The 20367-nt window shown below is 44.7% G+C and overlaps 1 protein-coding gene across 4 annotated transcripts in view; it reads left to right on the forward strand.

The window, feature by feature from the left end:
* Myo1b (myosin IB) overlaps positions 1 to 20367 on the forward strand; it is a 177605-nt gene that overhangs the window by 126247 nt on the left and 30991 nt on the right. For all 4 annotated transcript variants that reach the window (XM_051153807.1, XM_051153806.1, XM_051153808.1 and 1 more), the window contains exons 11-15: positions 352 to 470; positions 5849 to 5935; positions 6524 to 6589; positions 16003 to 16107; positions 18572 to 18634. In XM_051153807.1, coding sequence (XP_051009764.1) covers positions 352 to 470; positions 5849 to 5935; positions 6524 to 6589; positions 16003 to 16107; positions 18572 to 18634 — 440 coding nt within the window. The remainder of the gene's footprint in view (positions 1 to 351; positions 471 to 5848; positions 5936 to 6523; positions 6590 to 16002; positions 16108 to 18571; positions 18635 to 20367) is intronic.

Raw genomic sequence — 20367 nt, forward strand, 5'->3', positions numbered from 1 at the left:
TAATCTAGAAAGCAAACCTTGGACTTCTCATAGGTGTGACAAAACTGACTAGTGAAACTCAATAGAGATACTATTCCACTATTACAGTGAAATTTTCTTTCCCTCCCTCCCTCCATGTGTGTGTCTTTCTTTTAGTTTATATATTCACTTTACATCCCGATTGTTGGCCCCACCCACCTCTCCTTCCGGTCTCCCCTCCCTCCTCTCCTTCCGTTCCCCCCTCCCACCCTGCAGTGAGGTTTTCACCCTTCTAATTCATACATGTTTATACACTTGAGTATGATTTGGAAGGAACCGCGGAGGACTTGAGCACACAGAGTCACCATTCCTGTCTTCCTATGCCCCCAACAGAGTTAAAAGAAATTTGTGAGCTGACCAGCATCGATCAGCTGGTTCTGGAAAGAGCGTTCAGTTTCCGAACAGTCGAAGCGAAGCAGGAGAAGGTTTCAACCACCCTGAACGTGGCTCAGGTGGGTACACTGCGACATGCAGAAGAAAGGGTTTCTTAAGTGGTGGCGTTATTTTTATGTGAAATGTTATTTTGCAGGCCATTCCCTCCTGGTCGCGCTGTAGTCCACTTACTGTTCTAGGCATTGGGTCATGAGCAGGAAGGTGTATACATATTTGGGTATAACAGAAGTTACGTTTTATTATGCTGTGGCTCAGTACACAAGGCTCACACTCCAAAGTCATAACCATGGTCCCACACCTGTGACCCCAAGGCTGCTGCCCTGTGTGACATGTCTTAGCTGAAGGTCAGGTCCAGTAGCTAACAGAAGTCTCTGGTTGAGGGTCAGGATCCTGGGAGAGACTCTCCAGCTCAGGGCAGATTAGGGTGGCACTTCTCAAGATGTGTGTAGCAGAGCATCGCTCTTGGTCTGTGGTTATACACTGTCCAGTGGGCCTCATGGGGTTTCTAGGACTGTGTCTCATTACTGGGTTCCAGTTAACAGGTGCAGCCTTGGGTGTAGTCGGGTTCCTGATTTTTTTTTTTTTACCTATCCAAAAGGCATTTTTTTTTTTTTTACTATGCTCCTTACACATTAGGAACATTGAGGAGGAAAATTAAACAGATAAGGCTTTCCATCGTCAGAGAGCTGAGAACTAAAGTGTGCTGGGGGTTTAGGGTAATAGGCCGTAGACACAACACAGGGCTTAGGAGAAAGAGCAGAGTGTAGAGCGGGGACAAGGAAGATCAGTGTCTATGGGGCAGGAAGGAAGGTCATCAGCCTGAAAGGCAAGCTGAGAACCACCAGCAGCATCTCCGGTAGAGATGGGCCTCGCGTTTCAAAGGGTCCTCCTGGCTGGCTGTGAAGAGCAGAGCCTAGGGGGAAGGAACAGGGGAAATACGGGCAGTCAGGGAAGGACACCCACCAATCCAGAGCCGCGCATTGGAGCCTTGCTGGATCTGCTCTGAAAGTGGAGGCATGGAGGAGAGGAGTGGTGGCTATGGATTCAGTGTTTTAGGAGGAGAGAATTGGGAGACAGAGGAACCCCACATGTCAAAGGCACTCTCTTCCTTCCGTGTTGAACTCCCACTGCTCTTCACACTGAGGCCAGAGACGTGTTCCTACACCAGTATCTGGGTTGCTTCTGCAGTTGTATGTGCAACGTAAATGCACTCCCTGTGACATGGGGAGGCCCTTGGGGTGCGAACCCCTTGTCCTGCCACTCTGACACTTTACTGCTAGTCAGTGCTGACCTGGGCCAGCATTAAGTGCCTTACTATAACACTCCTCACGCGGGCCCACTTCGTTTACGGTATCTTCTGGTCTCCCCCTCCTTGCAAGCAGCCATGGATGGTTGCATTGGAACCATTGCACTTTACGGCCACTGTAACACAGCAGGGTAGAATCTATTCAGCTCTCTGTTCCGGTCCTGCTACCCTTTACTGTCTCTGTACTTCTGTGGCTCTGGAAATGCTTTGCCGTATGGAGATTTGGATTGTAGCAGCCCTTCCCTCACTGGAACTGGGCTATTCTTTCCTCCTAAATAACTGCTTCTGCCTTCAGACCTGTCTGAGCCAGCTGACTGTTCACAGTCTTATAGTGATGAGCAACCCACTTCTTTGAGAAGCTGTCGGAAGCTCGCGGAGTACAAGCCTGGACAGTAGCCCGTTATTAAAGAAATTGAAACTTAAGGAAAGCTTTGGGGAGACATAGCAGGATTTAGATGAGAAAGAATGGAAAAATGGTATTTCAAAAAGAAAGAAAGACAGGATTGGTCCTGCATCAAGCTCCGCCAGGCTTGGCTCTAGCCTGAGGTTTGGGTTTCAGGTCATGGCTGGGGATATCAAGCTGGGCTTAGGGAATGTGTGCAAGGGGTTCTTGGACTTGGGTGGCTTGTTTAAGTTGTTTGGGTTTTGTGTTTCTTTGTTTGTTTTGTTTTTGTTTTTGTGTTTTGTCCATACCTCTAGAGAGGTAGCTTCTGTGATCTGAGGGAGGGCTAAAGAGTTTGGGATTCTGATACAAGCAAAGGTCACATATAAAGAACAATCAAATCTGGACATTTTCAACAGCCAGAGGAGTTGTTATGTATGTAAGACCCAGGGTTGGGGTGGGGGTGGGGGTGATGTGTGGAATTCGGATCTGCTCTTGGGGTATTTGCCTCTTGCCTTTGATTCAACCTCTCCAGACCAGACCCAGTTGCCTCATAGCTGATAAGGTTGTTTGAGTTTGCTTTTATCATTTGGTAAAACTTCCCCACAGTTTTTAAACCTTTCTCTCGAAAGATCTGGCCTGAGCCCCTCAGGCATGTGGCAGTTGGGGTGGCAGCTGCTCTTTAAGGTTGCTGGCCTTGTCTGGTAGCTTTTCTGTCAGAGGCAGTTTATTCTGTCAACCTTTGGTTCCAGTCACATCTTTCTTGCCCTCCTGCCTCCTTTTCTCCTAAAGCAGTTAGCTCTTTCTACAGACCTGATGACTAATACGGAGACAGTGGACACTTGAGGCGGAGTCTGTCTCCAGTGTCTACTAGATCCTTCTCTCTTTAGCTTCAAGGGCCCTCTGTAATCTGACCCTTCCTGAGAAAACCGTGACTTGTCTTAGTTGCTTCTGAGTTTTTGTAAGAGTCCCGTTTACTTTTACTTGGTGTCTGCCTTTCCCCTTGCTTGCCCATCATGCATATGTCATATGGAGAGTACTTGACATGTCATATACTCTCCATCCGAAGAGATCTTTCTGATGAAACAGGCTCCCGAGTCCCCATTTCCTGGCCTCCCTTTCTCTGCTCATACCTTCCCTCAGATGGAGCTCTCTGTGCTAATGTGACCTCTGTGCCCTCCAGGCTGTGACCCACCTTGTAGAATCCACCAGGGGTTTTCCAACCTGGACATCCGGCAGAGCAGGAAAGCATGATGTTTTCACAGTGTGCTTAGGATCTGAGTGGTGAATCGGCACCCACAGTGTCGCCCCTCACTTCCGTACGTGATTACAGCAGTGATCCTTAACCGGAAGCAACGCCCCTGTTCTTCCTGCTTTCTAGGTTCCTAGTGTACACAGGACACAGCTCAGTTCAGGTTCCAGTTGTCCTGGGTACCAGAATAATAACAACAAGAAGAGCCGTAGGTGGGCCCAGGAAGAGCTTCACGAGTAGATTTTACTTGAGCACTGGATAGTTTGGCTTTTATTTGGATTGCCTTTAAAATGTAGAGTTTGCGAGCCTTTAACCCTAGAACCCAGCCCCCAGCCATACAGACCCACTGCTTCCCTGTCATTTCTGTCACAGTCTAAAAACATTTGAGTTTGTGACTTTTGAAATGGAGCGTTTATTTTAAAGCAGCAAAGAAGATAAACGCTGGCTATTGGGTTTACCTTAAGAACTATAAAAGAGCACTTCAGAACGTGCTGTCACCCAGTTCCATTATATATTGCAAGATCAGACCGAGGGTGGGGAGCTGGGTGACTTTAAGATAGGCTTATTTGCAAGTAAAAGATTTAGAGATGGCTTGAATTCACAAGAAGAAAGGGGAGAGATTAAGAAATAGCCAGAATGGGCAGCACTCCACACTTCTGGGCAGTTGTGTCACCTATTTTAGGAGAATGGAAACCTACAGAAAGGGTGTTGGGCAAAGGCGACAAGCTTGTAAATTCGCTTTTGCCTGCAGACTCAGTTCTGACGGCATGCATTTCTATTGTGGAGTCTTGCGTGACCTTGGACTTTTCCTCTTTCCCTTCCCTCTTCCTCCTCCATTCCTCCTTCCCTCTTCCTTCCCCTTTCCTCCTTCCTTCTTCCTCCCCTTCCTCCTTCTCTCTTCCTCCCCTTCCTCCTTCCCTCTTCCTCCCCTTCCTCCTTCTCTCTTCCTCCCCTTCCTCCTTCCCTCTTCCTCCCCTTCCTCCTTCTCTCTTCCTCCCCTTCCTTCTTTCTTTCCTCTTCCTCCCCTTCCTCCTTCCCTCTTCCTCCCCCTTCTTCCTTCTCTCTTCCTCCCCTTCCTCCTTCCCTCTTCCTCCCCTTCCTTCTTTCCTCTTCCTCCCCTTCCTCCTTCTCTCTTCCTCCCCTTCCTTCTTTCTTCTTTTCCTCCCCCCTTCCTCCTTCCCTCTTCCTCCCCCTTCCTTCTTTCTTCTTCCTCCCCTTCCTCCTTCCCTCTTCCTCCCCTCCCCTTCCTTCTTTCCTCTTCCTCCCCCTTCGTCCTTCCCTCTTCCTTCCCTTCCTCCTTCCCTCTTCTTCCTCCTTCCTTCTTTCCTCTTCCTCCCCCTTCCTCTTCCTTCCCTCTTCCTTCCCTCTTCCTTCCCTCTTCCTCCTTCTCTCGTCCTCCCCTTCTTTCTTCTTCCTCCCCCTTCCTCCTTCTCTCTTCCTCCCCTTCCTTCTTTCTTCTTCCTCCCCCCTTCCTCCTCCTCTCTTCCTTCCCTCTTCTTCCCCTTCCTCCTTTCTTTCCCTTTCCCTGTTCTTCTCTTCTCCCTTCCTTCTCTCCAATTTCTAGCAAATGTCCTGTTTATTTATATTTTTTTATTTTATATGACTGCTCTAACTGCATGTGCACCCGCAAGCCAGAAGAGCGCATCCGATCCCAGTATAGATGGTTGTGAGTCCCCATGTGGTTGCTGGGAATTGAACTCAGAACCTCTGGGAGAATGGACAGTGCTCTTAACTGCTAAGCCGTCTCTCCAACCCAAATGGTCTATTTTCTACACCTGGTTTCCTTGGGGTAGAAAATACTAAACCAAAGGGGTTTAGTATTTACTTATTTAGGGCTTTTTTGGAGACAGGATTTCTGTGTGTAGCCTTGGTTGTGTAGGACTCGTTTTGTAGACAGACCAGGTGGCCTCAGTCTCACAGCAAACCACCTGCTTCTGCCTCCCTGAGTAACTGGATTAAAGGTGTGCACCACCTGGCTTGGCCGAAGGGGTTTAGTATTAACTAGGAAGCGTCTGGTGATATGGAGGAGGTGCTCTATTCTCACCAGGCAATTTGCTGCCCATGGTCTTTAAGAAAAAAAAAAAAAAAAAAGAAAGAAAAGCAACAAATATTTCACAGCCTAGCAAGATGCGTTCTCTATAAAGTGAAAATATACCAATTTATCTTAACAGTAATTCTTGACTCACTACATAGAATCTGCGCAGTACACATGAGTGTTTAATTTCCTCTTCTTGGTACTCACTCCTGCTTTTTCTCTGTTCCGTAACACTAGGATGAGTATTTTTGCGACAGAAACTTCTGTAGTGTTTAGAATTAACTTCCTGGTGTGCAAAAATGGAGGCTGGGCGAAACATTCGCCTAATTCTCTTAAAGTCTGACTACTCATCCATTGCATATTACAAGTTGCCCCCGAAAGAAATTTGAAATAAATAGTCTAAATCTTTTTAAAGTCTTGTTAATGTTAAATTGTTTCCTTTTTTCTTTTTCTTTTTAATAGGCTTATTATGCCCGTGATGCCCTGGCTAAAAATCTCTACAGCAGGTTGTTTTCATGGCTGGTAAACCGCATCAACGAAAGCATTAAGGTACTGAATCTCTGCGAGGCATTATTTGTAATAAATAAATGGAATTCACAGTGTAAACGTCATATTAAAGAAGCTTAGTTCTATAGTCAAACATTTAAGTCAAATCACATTCAATGTGAGTGCTAGTGATGGGTTGATCTTGTGTAGCATTGAGCTTTGCGGGGCGCAGGGGAGGTTTGTACCTCTTGCTTTTCCATGTACTCTGGGCCTCATTGGTGCCAGCCCCATGGTCTTCGCAGAGCAGTGAGCAGTTTTCTGAGTAGCTGCACTCACTCCACTAAAAAGACTGCCTTTTCTTCTAGGCACTAGTATGTTCTTCCTTAAGGTGACGATATTGGACAAGGCGACCCTCAAAAGCTTTGTACTTGCTCAGAGTTGCTGAATTCTTGCTTAGTTATAAGGCGCCACTGGGACCCTTGGTGGCCATGTCATATTGCTGGGTTTCTGAAGGATATCACACCAGGACCCTACAGAACAGATGAATTGGTGTTGTAGTTCAAAACAGCGTGTCTAAGTCTGTGCCTCCTCATTGCTCACAGTGCTGTATTATGCCTGCACTGACTTATTATCTTGAAATGTTTTTCTAAGGCACAAACCAAAGTGAGAAAGAAGGTCATGGGTGTTCTGGACATTTATGGCTTTGAAATATTTGAGGTAAGATTTCTTTTTTTTAAACTATTACTACAATTATTAAAGTGGAACAGTTAGAAAATAAGTCATGCTGTATGGAAAACTTATTATAAATAACTATACTTTGAATCTACAAGTAAGCACTGTGCAAGTATAGTCTTGGGTGTGTGTGTGTGTGTGTGTGTGTGTGTGTGTGTGTGCGCACGCGCACGCATACATACTGAGCCACCATTTGGAGACTATCAAGGCCACTTCTGAAATTTTTACTTGATGATGTGCCTGTCATGTTATGTGGACATTGGTGCCTGTGGCTATGCGGTCATTTATAGATTGCTTGAAAAATGAAACATAAAAACTATGGGGAATGGGGAAGCCAGATGCTTTTATAGCCTAACTAGAGCTGTCTAATTCTCCTGAGTCTCAGGGGTCAGAGTTGGATTACACGCCTCATTCAGTCTCACCCAAGCCACGCTCTGCTGTGAGCTCACAGCAGTAAACTCCACACGGAAGTTCAGAGTGAGCTTGCTTACTCCAAATTAAACTGTTAAATCTTATACTCAAGCCTGGCATGGTGACACCCGCCTTTAATCCCAGCCCTTGGGAGGCAGAGCAAGAGAAACTTGTGAGTTCGAGGCCAGCCTGTTCCACAGTGCAAGTTTCAGGACGGCCAGGACTCTGTTACACAGATAAGCTTCGTCTCAAAAAAGCAAAAAAACAAGCAAACAAACAAAAATCATTATACTAATACAGAATTTCCTTAATTTGACTTTTGGAAGCAGTTTGGAGTAGTGTTCTAGTTTGGTTTAAGGAAATGAGTCTATTCATAAACTCCTTTCTTACCACCACAATAATGGGTTATGAACTCTTAAGTAACCAAGCCCTGCCTAGAATGCTTTCCCAGAGAATATGCACATTCCCAAAAATTAAAATCACAGAATCACAGGCAGGTCCAGCGCCCCTTCTTGTGTGCCACCCCAGGCCTTCCTAGCAGGTTCCGTCTGCTGACAGCGCTCTTGTTTGTAGTGGTACGTTCTCCTTCGAGTTTGCTCCCTGAGGGCTGTTGTTCAGCCCTTACCCGGGGCTCTCTGAGTGCAAACAGTGTTGAAACTGCTGTTGGTGTTCAGAACGGCTTCATGGAAGTAGCTATTCTTCCCACTTCACAGATGAGAAAGTAAGGGGCCTGAAGGTCAGGTAACTGCCAAAGCCCACTTCTGCCAAGGAGCAGACAGAAGGTCCAACTCCCAGTATCTCCTTTGTCGCTTTCTTTTCCTAGTAGGGTGATGGCCAAGGTCATTTCCTTACTTTCCTCCCCAAACACATGGGTTCCCCAACATGTGGAAATGTACAAAACCCCCAAATGTTGTGAGAAGCCTCCAGCTCCCCATTTCCTCACTCTTCACCTCATTCCTCGTCTTTGGTCAGTTTGGGGATCCTTCTAGATCTCTGTGTGCACACTGGCCACGGCCCTATCTGGGAATGCTAGGCTTCAGCCAAGTTCCTGTTTGTTGGTGCCCCTTAGGCTAAATCTGCAAAGGAAGCCACAGGTCTCCTGATGAAAGTGAGGAAATTGAGGTTTGTGTATTGAGGAAATTCTTGTATTCATTCAGAAACTACCGTGCTTAAATTAATTCCCTTTAGCGAGATCCCAGGTTCCTGTCACTAAATAGGCGGGTGAGAGAGCCATTCTTTGTTGTTGGCAGGGGGATAGATCTCTTTGAGCTGGTAGAACACTGGTCTAAATTTAAATAGTTTCATGAGTTGGCTGGGTGGTAAACATAGATTTTAATAGAAAATGGAAAGAAAAAGATAGTTGATGCTCCTAAAATTCAAGGTTTTACATTAATTTTGCCAGTGAACAACTTATTGCACATAAGATGGCAGATGTGTTCTTAATGCCCTGTTACACACAGCTTTGGTTTGGCCTGGAATTTACTACATAGTCCAGGTTGGCCTTGAGCTCATGGACAATCCTGCCTCCGCCTCCCACATGGTGGGATTATAGGTATACACTGTCAGACCCAATTGAAACTATTTTGATAGGATAATGAGGTTATGCTAGCTTTGTCCTCTAAGTAGATCTAAGATGATATTAGCTTTAGAAAACAGGGTAACAGCTCTTAGAGGAAATGGGGGTATATCTCACAAGCCATTTAACAACAATTGTTATTTATCAACTGCCTGGTGAGCCATGTATCAGTGGCACACAAGGAAGAGATGTCCCTGTCAGATGCTTTAAGACATGACGGTCCGTTGCTGCTGAAGCTGGACACCGCCCTCATAGGAAGCCAGGAAACTGCACTACACTGCTTTTTAGAGCATGCTTGCTCTGTGCACCCAGTCAGAACAATAGTGGAATGTCAGTAAGCAAAACGTCCTTAGACTTGGTCCTGCTTGAACTATCTTCCAGCAGTCCGAGAATCTTCTCTATTTACTTCAAAGTTCACTTATTTCAGGTTTTGCTCCGGGCCCCTCTTGCTGAACTTTGCTCTTCTCACTGAAAATCACAACATCACTGTTTCAGCTGTGGTACAGCTCAGGGCAGAGTTTCGAAGCCTCGTGGACTGTGTTTCTAAATGTTCTTCCACAGAGGGATGCTCTGCGTCAGCACCTCAACCTTAGCTACACAGTAGGGCTGCCTGGGGAACTTTCAAGAACTCCTGTGTTTAGATTGTGCTAGCCTAGGATCTGACAGTAGTACTTTAACAGCTCCCCGTGACTCCAGTGCACAGTCAAGGTTGAGCCCAAATGCTCTGTAAACGTGATTGTTCCTGCAGTGGCGCTCGCCAGCACAGCTGGAGTTCATACTATGAGTGCGCTCTTTAAACAAACTTTCTGCCACGAGCAAATCCAGTAAGCTATATCCACAGCAAAGTATCGGATGGCCACTGTCTTAGCTTCTTTTCTTGTTGCTGTGATAAAAATATCCTGACAAGAGCAACTTAAGAGAGAAAAGATTTATTTGGCTCACCTTTCTGGGGTTATCACCCATCTTCCTGGGGGAGTCAAGGCAGCAGGAACTTGAGGCAGCCAGTCACAGTGCATCCACAGTCAAGAGTAGGGGACCGTGAATGCACGCCAGCGCTCAGCTTGCTTGCTCTTAAACAGTTCAGAATCCCCTGCTTAGGAAATGGCACCACCCACCATGGGCAGGCCCTCTGAACTCCATCAAGGCATCTTCCATAGACATGCCCACCCACGGGGCATTCTAGTAGACAACCCCTTATTGAAGCTCCCTTCTCGTGTGATTCCACATTGTGCAACGTTGACAGTCAAAACTGACCATCGCAGCCACATAAAATCATTAAGAGTTCGTTTTTCTTCTCCATGAAGTAGGTGCTTTTCTAAAAATTAAGCATTATTAACTCAAGAAGCCAGAAATTGCTTACGATTGAGAGGATAGTGATAACTACAGTTTTTTAATAAGACCTTTCTGTAGAAGACCTCTCTTGTTAAGATGCAGAACAGATGGATGGATTTAACAAAACCAGGCTGCCAGGGATGGCTTAGTTGCTTGCTGCCAAGAACTGGTGACCTGAAAATTCGAACTGACTGTGTAGACCAGGCTGGCCTCAATTTATGAAGTTCTACCTGTCTCTGTCCCCCAGTTGCCAGGATTATAGGCATGTCCCACTGTGCCTGTTTACTTTGCTTTCTTTTTCCACTGTTAATTCCTTGAGAGAAGTCAGACTTGTGCATTGCAATTAATAGTTTTCTCCATTTTCCTGTCTAAATCTCCTCAATTTAGTCTTCAGCCAACTTGACTTTAATATTTTTTTTATTTTATAAACATACTTACTTGAATGTGTTTAGAATAAAAATTTGGCTCAATAATCTTAGATACTTTTATCTATTTTTTTATTCATAATTGTAAAGGTTCTTTTTTTTTTTCTTCTTTTAATAAATCAGTCACATATCTATCCCAGATACTAGTCTATGCTCTCTTGGATTCTGAGTGACAGTATAACATGTGGGTTAGTCACAGAAAACCCAGCTGGCTAAGACTGTGTTAGTATCACAAGCTGAAGTGCAAGGAGTCGGTGTAAGCAGAGCGTTCAGAGTCTGTGCCAGTGCAAACGAAGCGTTTCTGTGTTTTCCATCCAGGTAGTACTCTTGCCTTGGTTCTTCCGTCAGGACTACAGGAAGTAAGAGTTCCGCTCTTTAGAGCACAATGGGTTTCCCTGTAAAAGTGGACAGTGCGGGCCAGAGCATTTCCTCGGTTCTGCCTCGATGGCTGCGCTGGCTGTCGCCATGGAAGCACTTTCCAGCTGAGCTGGTGGAAACCTTTCATCCCTTTGGTCCCTCTCTAAATGGGGGGAACCGAGCATTTAGCCGTGGCAGGATGACGCATAGATTTGCCTGAAAACCATTTAGTGCGAGAGGGTGAATCAGTTTGCCTTGCTGGCTGTGTGTGATCTGTTGTCCGTTTGGAAAACAGATTAATGGAACACAGATAAAGAAAGGCGAAGCTGAGGAGGAGCAAAGCACTGTAGCTCTACATCCTGGTAGAATAAGAAATCCACTTTCCGGAGGGAGAAAATTGTGTCCAGATGCCCCACACAATTAAGTTTGAACATTGTTTTAACTCAGACTTTGGTCTTTGACTTCTTAGATGTTTTTATAATTTGTCCATTAAGGAATGAGTGGGCTGAGGAGAGGGAGGACGGGTGAACATGATCAAAATACCTCGTATGAAGTTCTCAAAGAACTAATAGAAAATGGAGGAAAAAAGAAAAAACAGTGCTATTACTTAAAAAATTATAGCACATTCAAAAGTAAGCTGAGCAATGTGAAAAATTCCTCAGGGTTTATCTGGTAAGAAGTTACTGAAATGGGCAGCCAGTTTACTGGTCACCTTGAACATTAGCAATGACTAGAACCTTGAGGCAGGAGTGGGGTCGCTGTTATTTCACTTGCTGTACAGCTGAAATGCTCTCATCCAGGCAAAGGGCTAAGTTAACTCGATAACGAACCATGTGAGGTGAAAAATACAGTGGGCCACATGTCACATGGCTGCAGCTAAAACAGCCTGACACCCAGGCTGGAGTCGGTCAGCTTGGGAGGTCTGTCTCATGGTGCAATGCATGCTCTCTAGTTCATTCTGGCTGTAGTCACCACCTTCCGGTCTAGTTTCCTACTATGCTGGAGAACTTACAATTGAGGAGGGAGATGAAGTAGGTTTAAAAAGGGAAATGCTGCCGGGCATGGTGGCAGAGGCAAGCGGATCGCTGTGAGTTCAAGGCCAGCCTGGTCTACAAAGCGAGTACAGAACAGCCAAGGCTACATAGAGAAACCCTGTCTAGAAAAAAAGGAAATGTTGACTGTGGATTAGATGTGAGTATGGTGGGTTATTGTTAGTTTTTAAAAATCATACTTTACTTATAAATATTTAAGGAACTAAAAATAACATTTTTAAAATTTATCATATTTGATCATTACCTACTTAGAAAAAAGTTACTCAATTTTGCTAAATGTTTAGAAGGGCGAAATGGCTAATGTTAAATGTTTTTCTTACATATTTTAAAGAGGTTTTTTTTTTTTTTTATGTTTACTTCTAAAAAATAGTTTCTGCTTTGGAGCCTCTTTCTTGGCATGGTGGCTTTAAAGAGTAATTGTGGCTCAGCATATTCATTACCTTCTTCTGTCAACTGGAGATAGTTTTGGAGACACTTGGGGGCTCCCAGAGGCTTTCCAACAGGGGTGTCGTTGCTAGGATGTTTTTATAAGCTATGGCTTTATCTGTAAGTCAGCCATTTTGTGTGTTATGGCTTCCTAGGTAAAGGTGAAACCCCATCTGATACATTATATCCAAATGCCAGACCTGTAAAAACAAAAACAAAAACAACCCACCTCGGCAGTGTTATAATTGATGGCACATTTTGCTTCAACAAATCATGGTCTTGTGTTCAAACTGCCTGGTTTCCAGAATATAGTGTCTACCTGAAAATTATAGTCTCCCCATCCTTGGTACTCGGAGTAGGAAGTTGTCTCTTGTATCTAAAATTTTCATATGTATTATTTATAAAAAGTACTACTTTTAAAAAATAGGTAGTTGCCTTTAGACATACAAGATAGCCTTAGCTGCCTTTTTTGCGAAGAAGAATATAAAGAGGCCAATATTTCTGGACTCATCTTTAAAACCCATGCCATGTAGGACGGTTGTGGATGGCACTTGGGAGTGGAAAGTAGCTCTGAATCAGGCTGGGAGCACAGTCGGATGGACACAGAGCCTAGAAGGCATTTTAGGAAGCCCCAGAGTTTAAAGCGTTAGTTTGTGTTTGCTGCCCTGTGTGCACATTGTGAAGGAGCATCAAACCCCAGCACCGTTCTGGTCCCCTGTGTTCCACACAGCTGTCTGTGCAGCGCAGAGGACGTTCAGAGCATCCTTGAAAGGGATCATTCAAGAGAAACCCTGAGTGCACTTGTTTGAATAAATCCCTGAATGTTTCCACCACACACAGCCTTATGTACATTGTTAGCCTTAAGTTTCGGCGGTAACTATTGCCCTGGCCGGGACAGGTTTTGGAGTAAAGAATACAATTGCAGTAGAGGCTGATTTCAGTGGGCAGATTAGTTAACTTCTGCATTGATGGCTGAGTATTCTATATTATTTCAGGGTTTGGGAGGGTGATTTTTATCATAACAGTAAGGTGGCCGAGTTCAGTTTTTGTTCTTAGACCATTGCTAGGCAGATAGCGTCTTGTGCCTTTGAAGTGGTTTTGAAGGCAGGTACAGTATGGGTCCACAGAAGAGGATCCTTCCGGACCTTGAAGGATCTCATCACTTTTCTGTGACCAGAATACCCTTGTCCCCTACTCTTCGGGTAGATGCAGACCTTGCGTGTGCATGTATGTATTCTTTACACAGATGTTGTACTGAGTTAAGAAGCGCGGGCTCTGGCGCCCCAAGGCTTCAGGAAAGCTTTACGATTAATTGGACTTCCGGCAGGCTCCTTTCATCCCGAAGAGCCCTTCCTTAGCAGACACAGTTGATATGCCATATGCACCTTGAGAGACTCTGCCCTGTAGGTTGACTGTGTCTTCATGTAAAGTTTTCTACTAATTAGAAATGCAGTCTCCTATGGACAGTGGTGGCACACACCTTTAATCCCAGCACTGGGGAGGTAGAGGCAGGGGGATATCTTAAGTTCAAAGCCAGCCTGGTCTGCAGACTGAGTTCCAGGACAACCAGGGCTACACACAAAAACTTTGACTCAAAAAAAAAAAAAAAAAAAACCAAACAAACAAAACGAAACAACAACAACAACAAAAATAGCTTCAATGCTGCCACTGCTGTTTACTACAGTGAATAACTCTTGGAAAGTTCATTGCTAATTAAGAACTGACTGCATTTTGTGTCTGTCCCCTCCGCACCAGAATGCAGTAAGTATAAACTGTTTGCAGTGCCGGGGCTGTTGCATGTGCCTGTGCTAATAGCTTCTCCAGTTTCTGGGAGGTTTGTAGCAAACGGTTGCCGACTAATGTGTGTGGCTCTGAGCTTACTGAACCCGTGCAGGAAGTTGTAATGACTGACGGCAAATCTTTCCGCTTGAGCCTAGTCTGTCAGTGGAGCTGTGCGTGTGAAGCTTTCCCTTTGGTGTCTAACCTGTCCGTGTATGTTTCATGGTTTTGAAGGAGCTCACAGCACATAGCACCCAGGGACACCCGCCATTTCCCTCCCTCTCTCTCCTCCTCATCAGTGGACACCTAAAACTTGAGGATCATTGTATTGAAACTGCTTTGTTAGCTACAGAAGATTTACTCGCTGTGTTTGTTTTCCATTGTGAGCGGTCTGATTGCACTGGGTACTCGAATAGTGTTTATTTGTCATCATAGCTTTATATAAGGACGTACTTTACCAAACCAGAAAGGCCTGATGTTTCTCATATGAAACAACTTTGTGTTGCTGTTTAAAAGACTAAGAAGACATCTGATAGCTCTAGTGGACTTTCTTTACTTTCTAATCAAAGTTGTAAACTCTGTGGCTTTAAAGAATTAGTGTGAAAAGGCATATGGAGTGCCCTGCGCATCTAGGATTGTGTTTGTTGAAGTACTGACAATACATGCTTCTTTAGTGCAGCCTTCAAGATTATGAAAAACATTGATGCTCAGCTGAATTTAGCACTAGTGAGGTCAGTTGGCAATGGTGTAATCCTGTGTGTCCTTTATAGTTTGGAGTTAGAAGGTACCTCTGGTCACTGCATTGCAGGTGATTACAAATCGTTGGTAGGATTCCAAGGAAGAACATGGTTGGATTCCAAGCACAGGTATAATCAGATGCTCTGTCATGTGAGCCCCATTCAGGCCTGCCCAAGGTAGGACCAAGGTTGACTTTAAAAGATAGGCTTTTAGAGCCTTTTTGCTTTTGCCATTTGTAGAGAGATGTGACGGCCAGTCCCTGCGCTTACACACAAGGGATGATGACTTTAGTCTGCCCAAGCGTGGGGTGTTCCTTGTTAGAGCAGGACTGGCCACCTAGGTGAGAGTAGTCAAGTTTACCAGAGGCAAGGGCCGTTGTGTCCCTTTTGCCCACTGCCAGGACCTCTCAGCAAGGATGGGATGTAGAGGGGAAGAAGACAAGCTTCGACACCACATCTGTGCCATTCTGGAAGGTTCTAAGGGAAACATATTTCTTCAGCAGATGGGATTTGTACCTTTGGTGTGTTCACTGAGCTCTGTGGATTGTTCTGAAATGTTTAATTGTGGAGCTTCCGTCAGAGAAATCATAATAGATAATTAATGTGAGGCAGAGCTCCTGAAGAGGAAGCACAGGTGCCTGAGAGTGGTGATGTGGCCTTCTGAGGAGAGGTAGATTGTCTCCACCTGAGGCGGTGGTTTGATGCTTGGATTTCTGTTTGGTAGGAGCATCTTTCATGCAGTCAGTGGCGCAAGTGTGTTAGGTGTTTACAGGGTACGTTACGGCGTGAATCACACTGAGCGAGATGGTATGGTTGGCTCTTCCCCTTAAGTAATCCGCAACTGGGTACATGTGTGAAACTAGTCAGTACATGTGCACATCCGTGCACCACACACTTACATAACAGGGCATTAGTGGGGACCTGATTCTGGTTGGTGGGAACAGGTGAGGCAGGAGGGCCTGAGAACGGACCATTGGGAAGTGGTTGCTGACAGGGGTCACGGACCTCACCGTGTCTTTACTGAATCTCAGGGGGAATCTGAGCCACAAAATGGGGTGCTTCTCTACCAACTTCAAATCCACATCTTGAAGCACTGCAGCATCCGTGCGTGTTTCATTTGTTCATGGACTCGTGAGCCACTCCGCAAGCGCTTGCAAGGGACGTGTGCCCCAGGAGCGTGGGTGGGGCCACAGTCAAGCCTAAAGAGTGTTGTGTGGCGTTTCGTGTGGGTTGAAGTGTTGAGTGCCTTTGTTAGGGCGAGCTGGTGATGTGGGTCTCTGTGTATTTTCTTTTCTCTACACAGGACAACAGCTTCGAGCAGTTCATTATTAATTATTGCAATGAGAAGCTCCAACAAATCTTCATCGAGCTCACACTGAAGGAAGAGCAAGAGGAGTACATACGGGAGGTGAGACTCAGTCAGTCTAAAAGACTGCTCCACCAGCACCAAACGACTGTAGCTGGAAGGCTTTCTCCACAGGACCTGAGAGTCAGCTCCACGTTTACTTATGTCTTCAAACTTTTTGTTTGTATGGCAGCTGTGCTCACTGTACCACTAGTACTCAGAACAGTACCTAGCACATAGTATGTTGTCATTAAATAGTGACTAGTGACCTTCGGCCATACTACCTTTACATAGTGTAATTATGTAAAATAATATTGTGTTAAGAAAATGGAGATGAATAGATAGGTTACCGTGCTAGGTCCATACACTGGACTACCACTCCAACATAAAAAGGAATGAGTGATACACGCGCGCACGCGCGCGCGCGCACACACACACACACACACACACACACACACACGCAGCATGGATCATATGCATCATGCTAAATGAAAGAAGCCTGATTCCATCTTAAAGTGACAAAGCTGTATATGGATTGCCTATAGAAAAACGCCATCCATGGTTGCTGGGCATTATGGGAATTTGGGGACAGACCATGGTGACAGTTGTAGATTTTGAGTGAGCTGACACTAAGAAACATATATCAACACAGTCATAGGGGAGGGGAGTAAGGGGAAAATGGGAGGGAGGGTGGAATGGGAGGATACAAGGGAGGGTATAACCATTGAGATGTAATATGAATAAATTAATAAAATAAAATTTAAAAAAGAGATATATATCAAAGACATCAGTGTCACGCTTACAGGTTTTGTCCAATCTTAAAAAAACATTGATTTTAAAAATTTATAATAAATACATAACATTTGTTATATGATCATTAGATTCTGGATGTTATTCTTGAATTCTAAAACACAAACTTTATTTTTTTTCTCTTTTATTTTTTAAAGTGAACATTTTCCTTTTTAAGTGATTATCCTCTTATGTCTATATTTTGGTTTACTTATGATTTGCTGTAATATTTTAGGAATACTATTGCCTATTTTTTTTCTTTTTAAAACATTTTAAGCTATTTGTATTTCCTCTGGCATGCTATGGTGCGTGCGGAAGCCAGAGGGTAACTTGTGAGAGTCACTTGTCTCCTACAGTGTGGTTTCCAGGGATCAATCTCAGATTGAGCCATCCTGACACCCCACTAGATTCCTTCTTAAGAGAAAATTAACAGTGTAGCCCAAGTGAACTTCAAATGCGAAATAGACCTGCCTTGGCCTCACATAGGTAGTTAGACAGACAGGTATAGGTAGGTAGATGATAGAGAGAGAGAGAGAGAGAGAGAGAGAGAGAGAGAGAGAGAGAGAGAGAGAGAGAGCGCTTTGTTTTCTGTGAGCTTATGTTCATCTATAGGAATGGCCATGTATTTGTTTTTAGACAGTATCTTGCTGTCTTTCCCAAGATATCCCCATAAAGTATCCATCTGCCTCAGTCTTTTAGTGCTGAGGGAAGGGACATGCACTCCTGATTTGTTTTTCTACTGGGATTGCTAATCACCAGTCATTTAGTAAAACAACCTATGAAACCAAATTGTTCATATATCTTTGTTTTGCTTTTGGTTTTTGGTTTTTGGAGACAGCATTTCTGTGTAGCCTTGGCTGTCTTGGACTCACTTTGTATTCCAGTCTGGCCGCCAATCTTATATGGTTTTTAAATGACTGTTTTACTGTAGAAAAGTTTTTGTGCTTCTCTGGCAACTTTTAGTAACATAAATAGGCAAAAAGCAAGATCCATTTTTTTTCCCCTGTCTTCTCATCATACAGAGAGTGCCAGGAAGTTAACATATACATTACCTGAAACATTTCTAAGAGGATATAGGCAGATTCCCCACTTGCTATAGGAATTACAGGTTTTCTCCTAAGAAGGAAACTAACTATGTGTTGGGATGGAGGCTAAGATGACAGGCAGTGACGGCAGGCTACCTCACAGGTTCGGCTCTGGAGCTTGTGTTGGAGGCTATGGGGTAGCTTTTCCATGATGCCTGCTTTGGAGGAAATGCTTTCTCTTCACATTGGGCTGTTTCTGTATGTGAAAGAGTTAACTCACTTAGAACTCAGCGTTGCCTCTAAAATTAATTTTTCCCTCTTGATGACAAAAACTCTAGGCCTTAGGTTGCTGGGATCAAGCTCTGCCTTATTTCCTTATAAACATCGTAAATACACACAGAGCAGTATTGACCCAAGGGCCTGTTGAGTAAATATTTGGCTTACAGCCCGCGAAGTGCATGGGAACCAGCCACAGACGGGAGAGCAAGGGGAAACAGCCTCGGCGGAGGTCAGGGGCGATTGCTTCAGTCGGCTCGTGCCAGTGGTGGGCTGCTGTGTTCAGGAAGTTTTGGGAACTGGAAGATGATGTTCACAGCCCTGGTTCTAGAGAGAGAGAGAACTTGAGAGGAGAGTGAAGTGTGGGCGGGGGAGCAGTCCTTTCAGACGGCGTTGTCACGTGGATCTGATTTTGTTCTGTTTGCTTTTGTTTTTAGGACATAGAATGGACTCACATTGACTACTTCAACAACGCCATCATCTGTGATCTAATAGAAAATGTGAGTCCGTGGGTGCAGTCCACCACATCAAACGACCTCACTGCCTTTTAGGTTAAGCTCCCATGTCTTACACTTCGCTATGTGTAGCGGGCACTGCCCTGCTCTGAATACTTTATGGTAATCCTAAGTACTTGCTCTCTGATCTTGAGTGTACGCATGAACAACTTTTGTTATGGTACTTAGCCAGCCAGAATCCCCTGGTCCTGCCGCCCTGTCACAGCCCTTTTATGACCTTCGGATAATGAGTTTGAGATGGAAAGGGAAAAGACAAAAACCTCTGAGCTAGATTAATGAGTCAGTGTGACCTCGGTCAGATTCAGAGGCCACGTGCCAGAGGACGCTGCGAGCGCGTGTGCGTGACGGCGGGTGGCCAAGAGCTTATATGAGTGTGAGAAGCATTAAAGCGGGAAAAATTACTGGACGCCTTTTAGAAAGCTGTTTGAATCTAAGGTTTTTGTTTTTAGGCCGTATTTCATAGTTCGTTATAATAAGTAACTGTAGGGAGCCACAGGTGTGAAGAAACAGGAAGTCCCTTCGTTCACCTTTGGATCAGTTGCTTGTGCTTCCGACCTTGAGATAGTCATTTGAGACATCGTGTACACTTATTTCTCCTGCTGGCTTTTTACCTGTCCAGGAGACATGTGCTGTGTTTCTGGAATACCACCTCTCTCTTAAGGGTTCAGCAAACCTTTTTCTACTCACTTCAAATCAGCCCTGGTGGAAATTATGTGATTGACCAATGCTCTCCCATCCAATGTGCAAGATGCTCTCCAAAACGTCATCTTCGATTTAGTTGAACACAGGGAGCAATAACCCAAAAGTCCACTCCTTCCTGATAAAAAAAATAAGCTTCATTTTGAGAACTCTGGCCAGGGTTAGGTAGCAGCATTGTCATTCTATATAAAGAAATCAAGAGTTCTCACCTCAGATTCCAGGAATCATAGTTTTCCTGAAATATTTTCTTAGTAAATTTTGTTACCCCAGGACTCTGCTATGAGAAGTTTAAGTTTCCTGAGGAGCTGCTTGTCTCATAAACAGCAGGCACTTGATTATTTCTCTTAAAGGAAGGACGTATAATACACTTACATATATCTCACAGAAAGTCCCTTGTATATGTGATTGAAGAAACTCATGTTCACGGAAGAGCCTGGGGCTCAAAGGAAGTGTTTCCTTCAGCACCAGTGAACAACAGTGTCTATTCTGGGGATGTTGTGAACACACTCGAGAGCTTGCTCTTCCCCTGGGCATTGTGTGGAATGAGTAAATGCCGCTGCTTGGAGGATGTCCCAGCCTCCTGAGGACAGGGCCTTTGCCTTGTGGAAGTGGGCGGGACTCAGGGTCAGTGGCTTGGATTGTTTCTGGAATTTCAACTTAGGAGCCTTGGGGGCTGTCCAAGGAAGAGCACTGCCTGTGTCGGCAGAGTTAAAGACTTCAGACTTCTGGTTCGGTCTGGGGCTGGCCTATCTTGAAATAGGAGCATAGTCGGAACACAAATAAAATTTTACTCATACCTAATACCTATTAGATATTGTATATGGAACAAGAATTTTTATCCTAAGTGTGGTTTTGGATGATATAGTTGATTTGCAGGATCATTAAGATCAACATCCTGAAACACAGTACCCACCCACCCACCCCCAAACCCATGAGACCAATATAGTTCCTAACCTGTGAAGCAATTAGAAGCCATCGGAGACGGAGCTCCAGTTTGTAACATGTTGTAGATGCCATTC

The sequence above is a fragment of the Acomys russatus genome, chromosome 12 (genome assembly GCF_903995435.1).
Source record: "Acomys russatus chromosome 12, mAcoRus1.1, whole genome shotgun sequence".
Taxonomy (NCBI): Eukaryota; Metazoa; Chordata; class Mammalia; order Rodentia; family Muridae; genus Acomys; species Acomys russatus.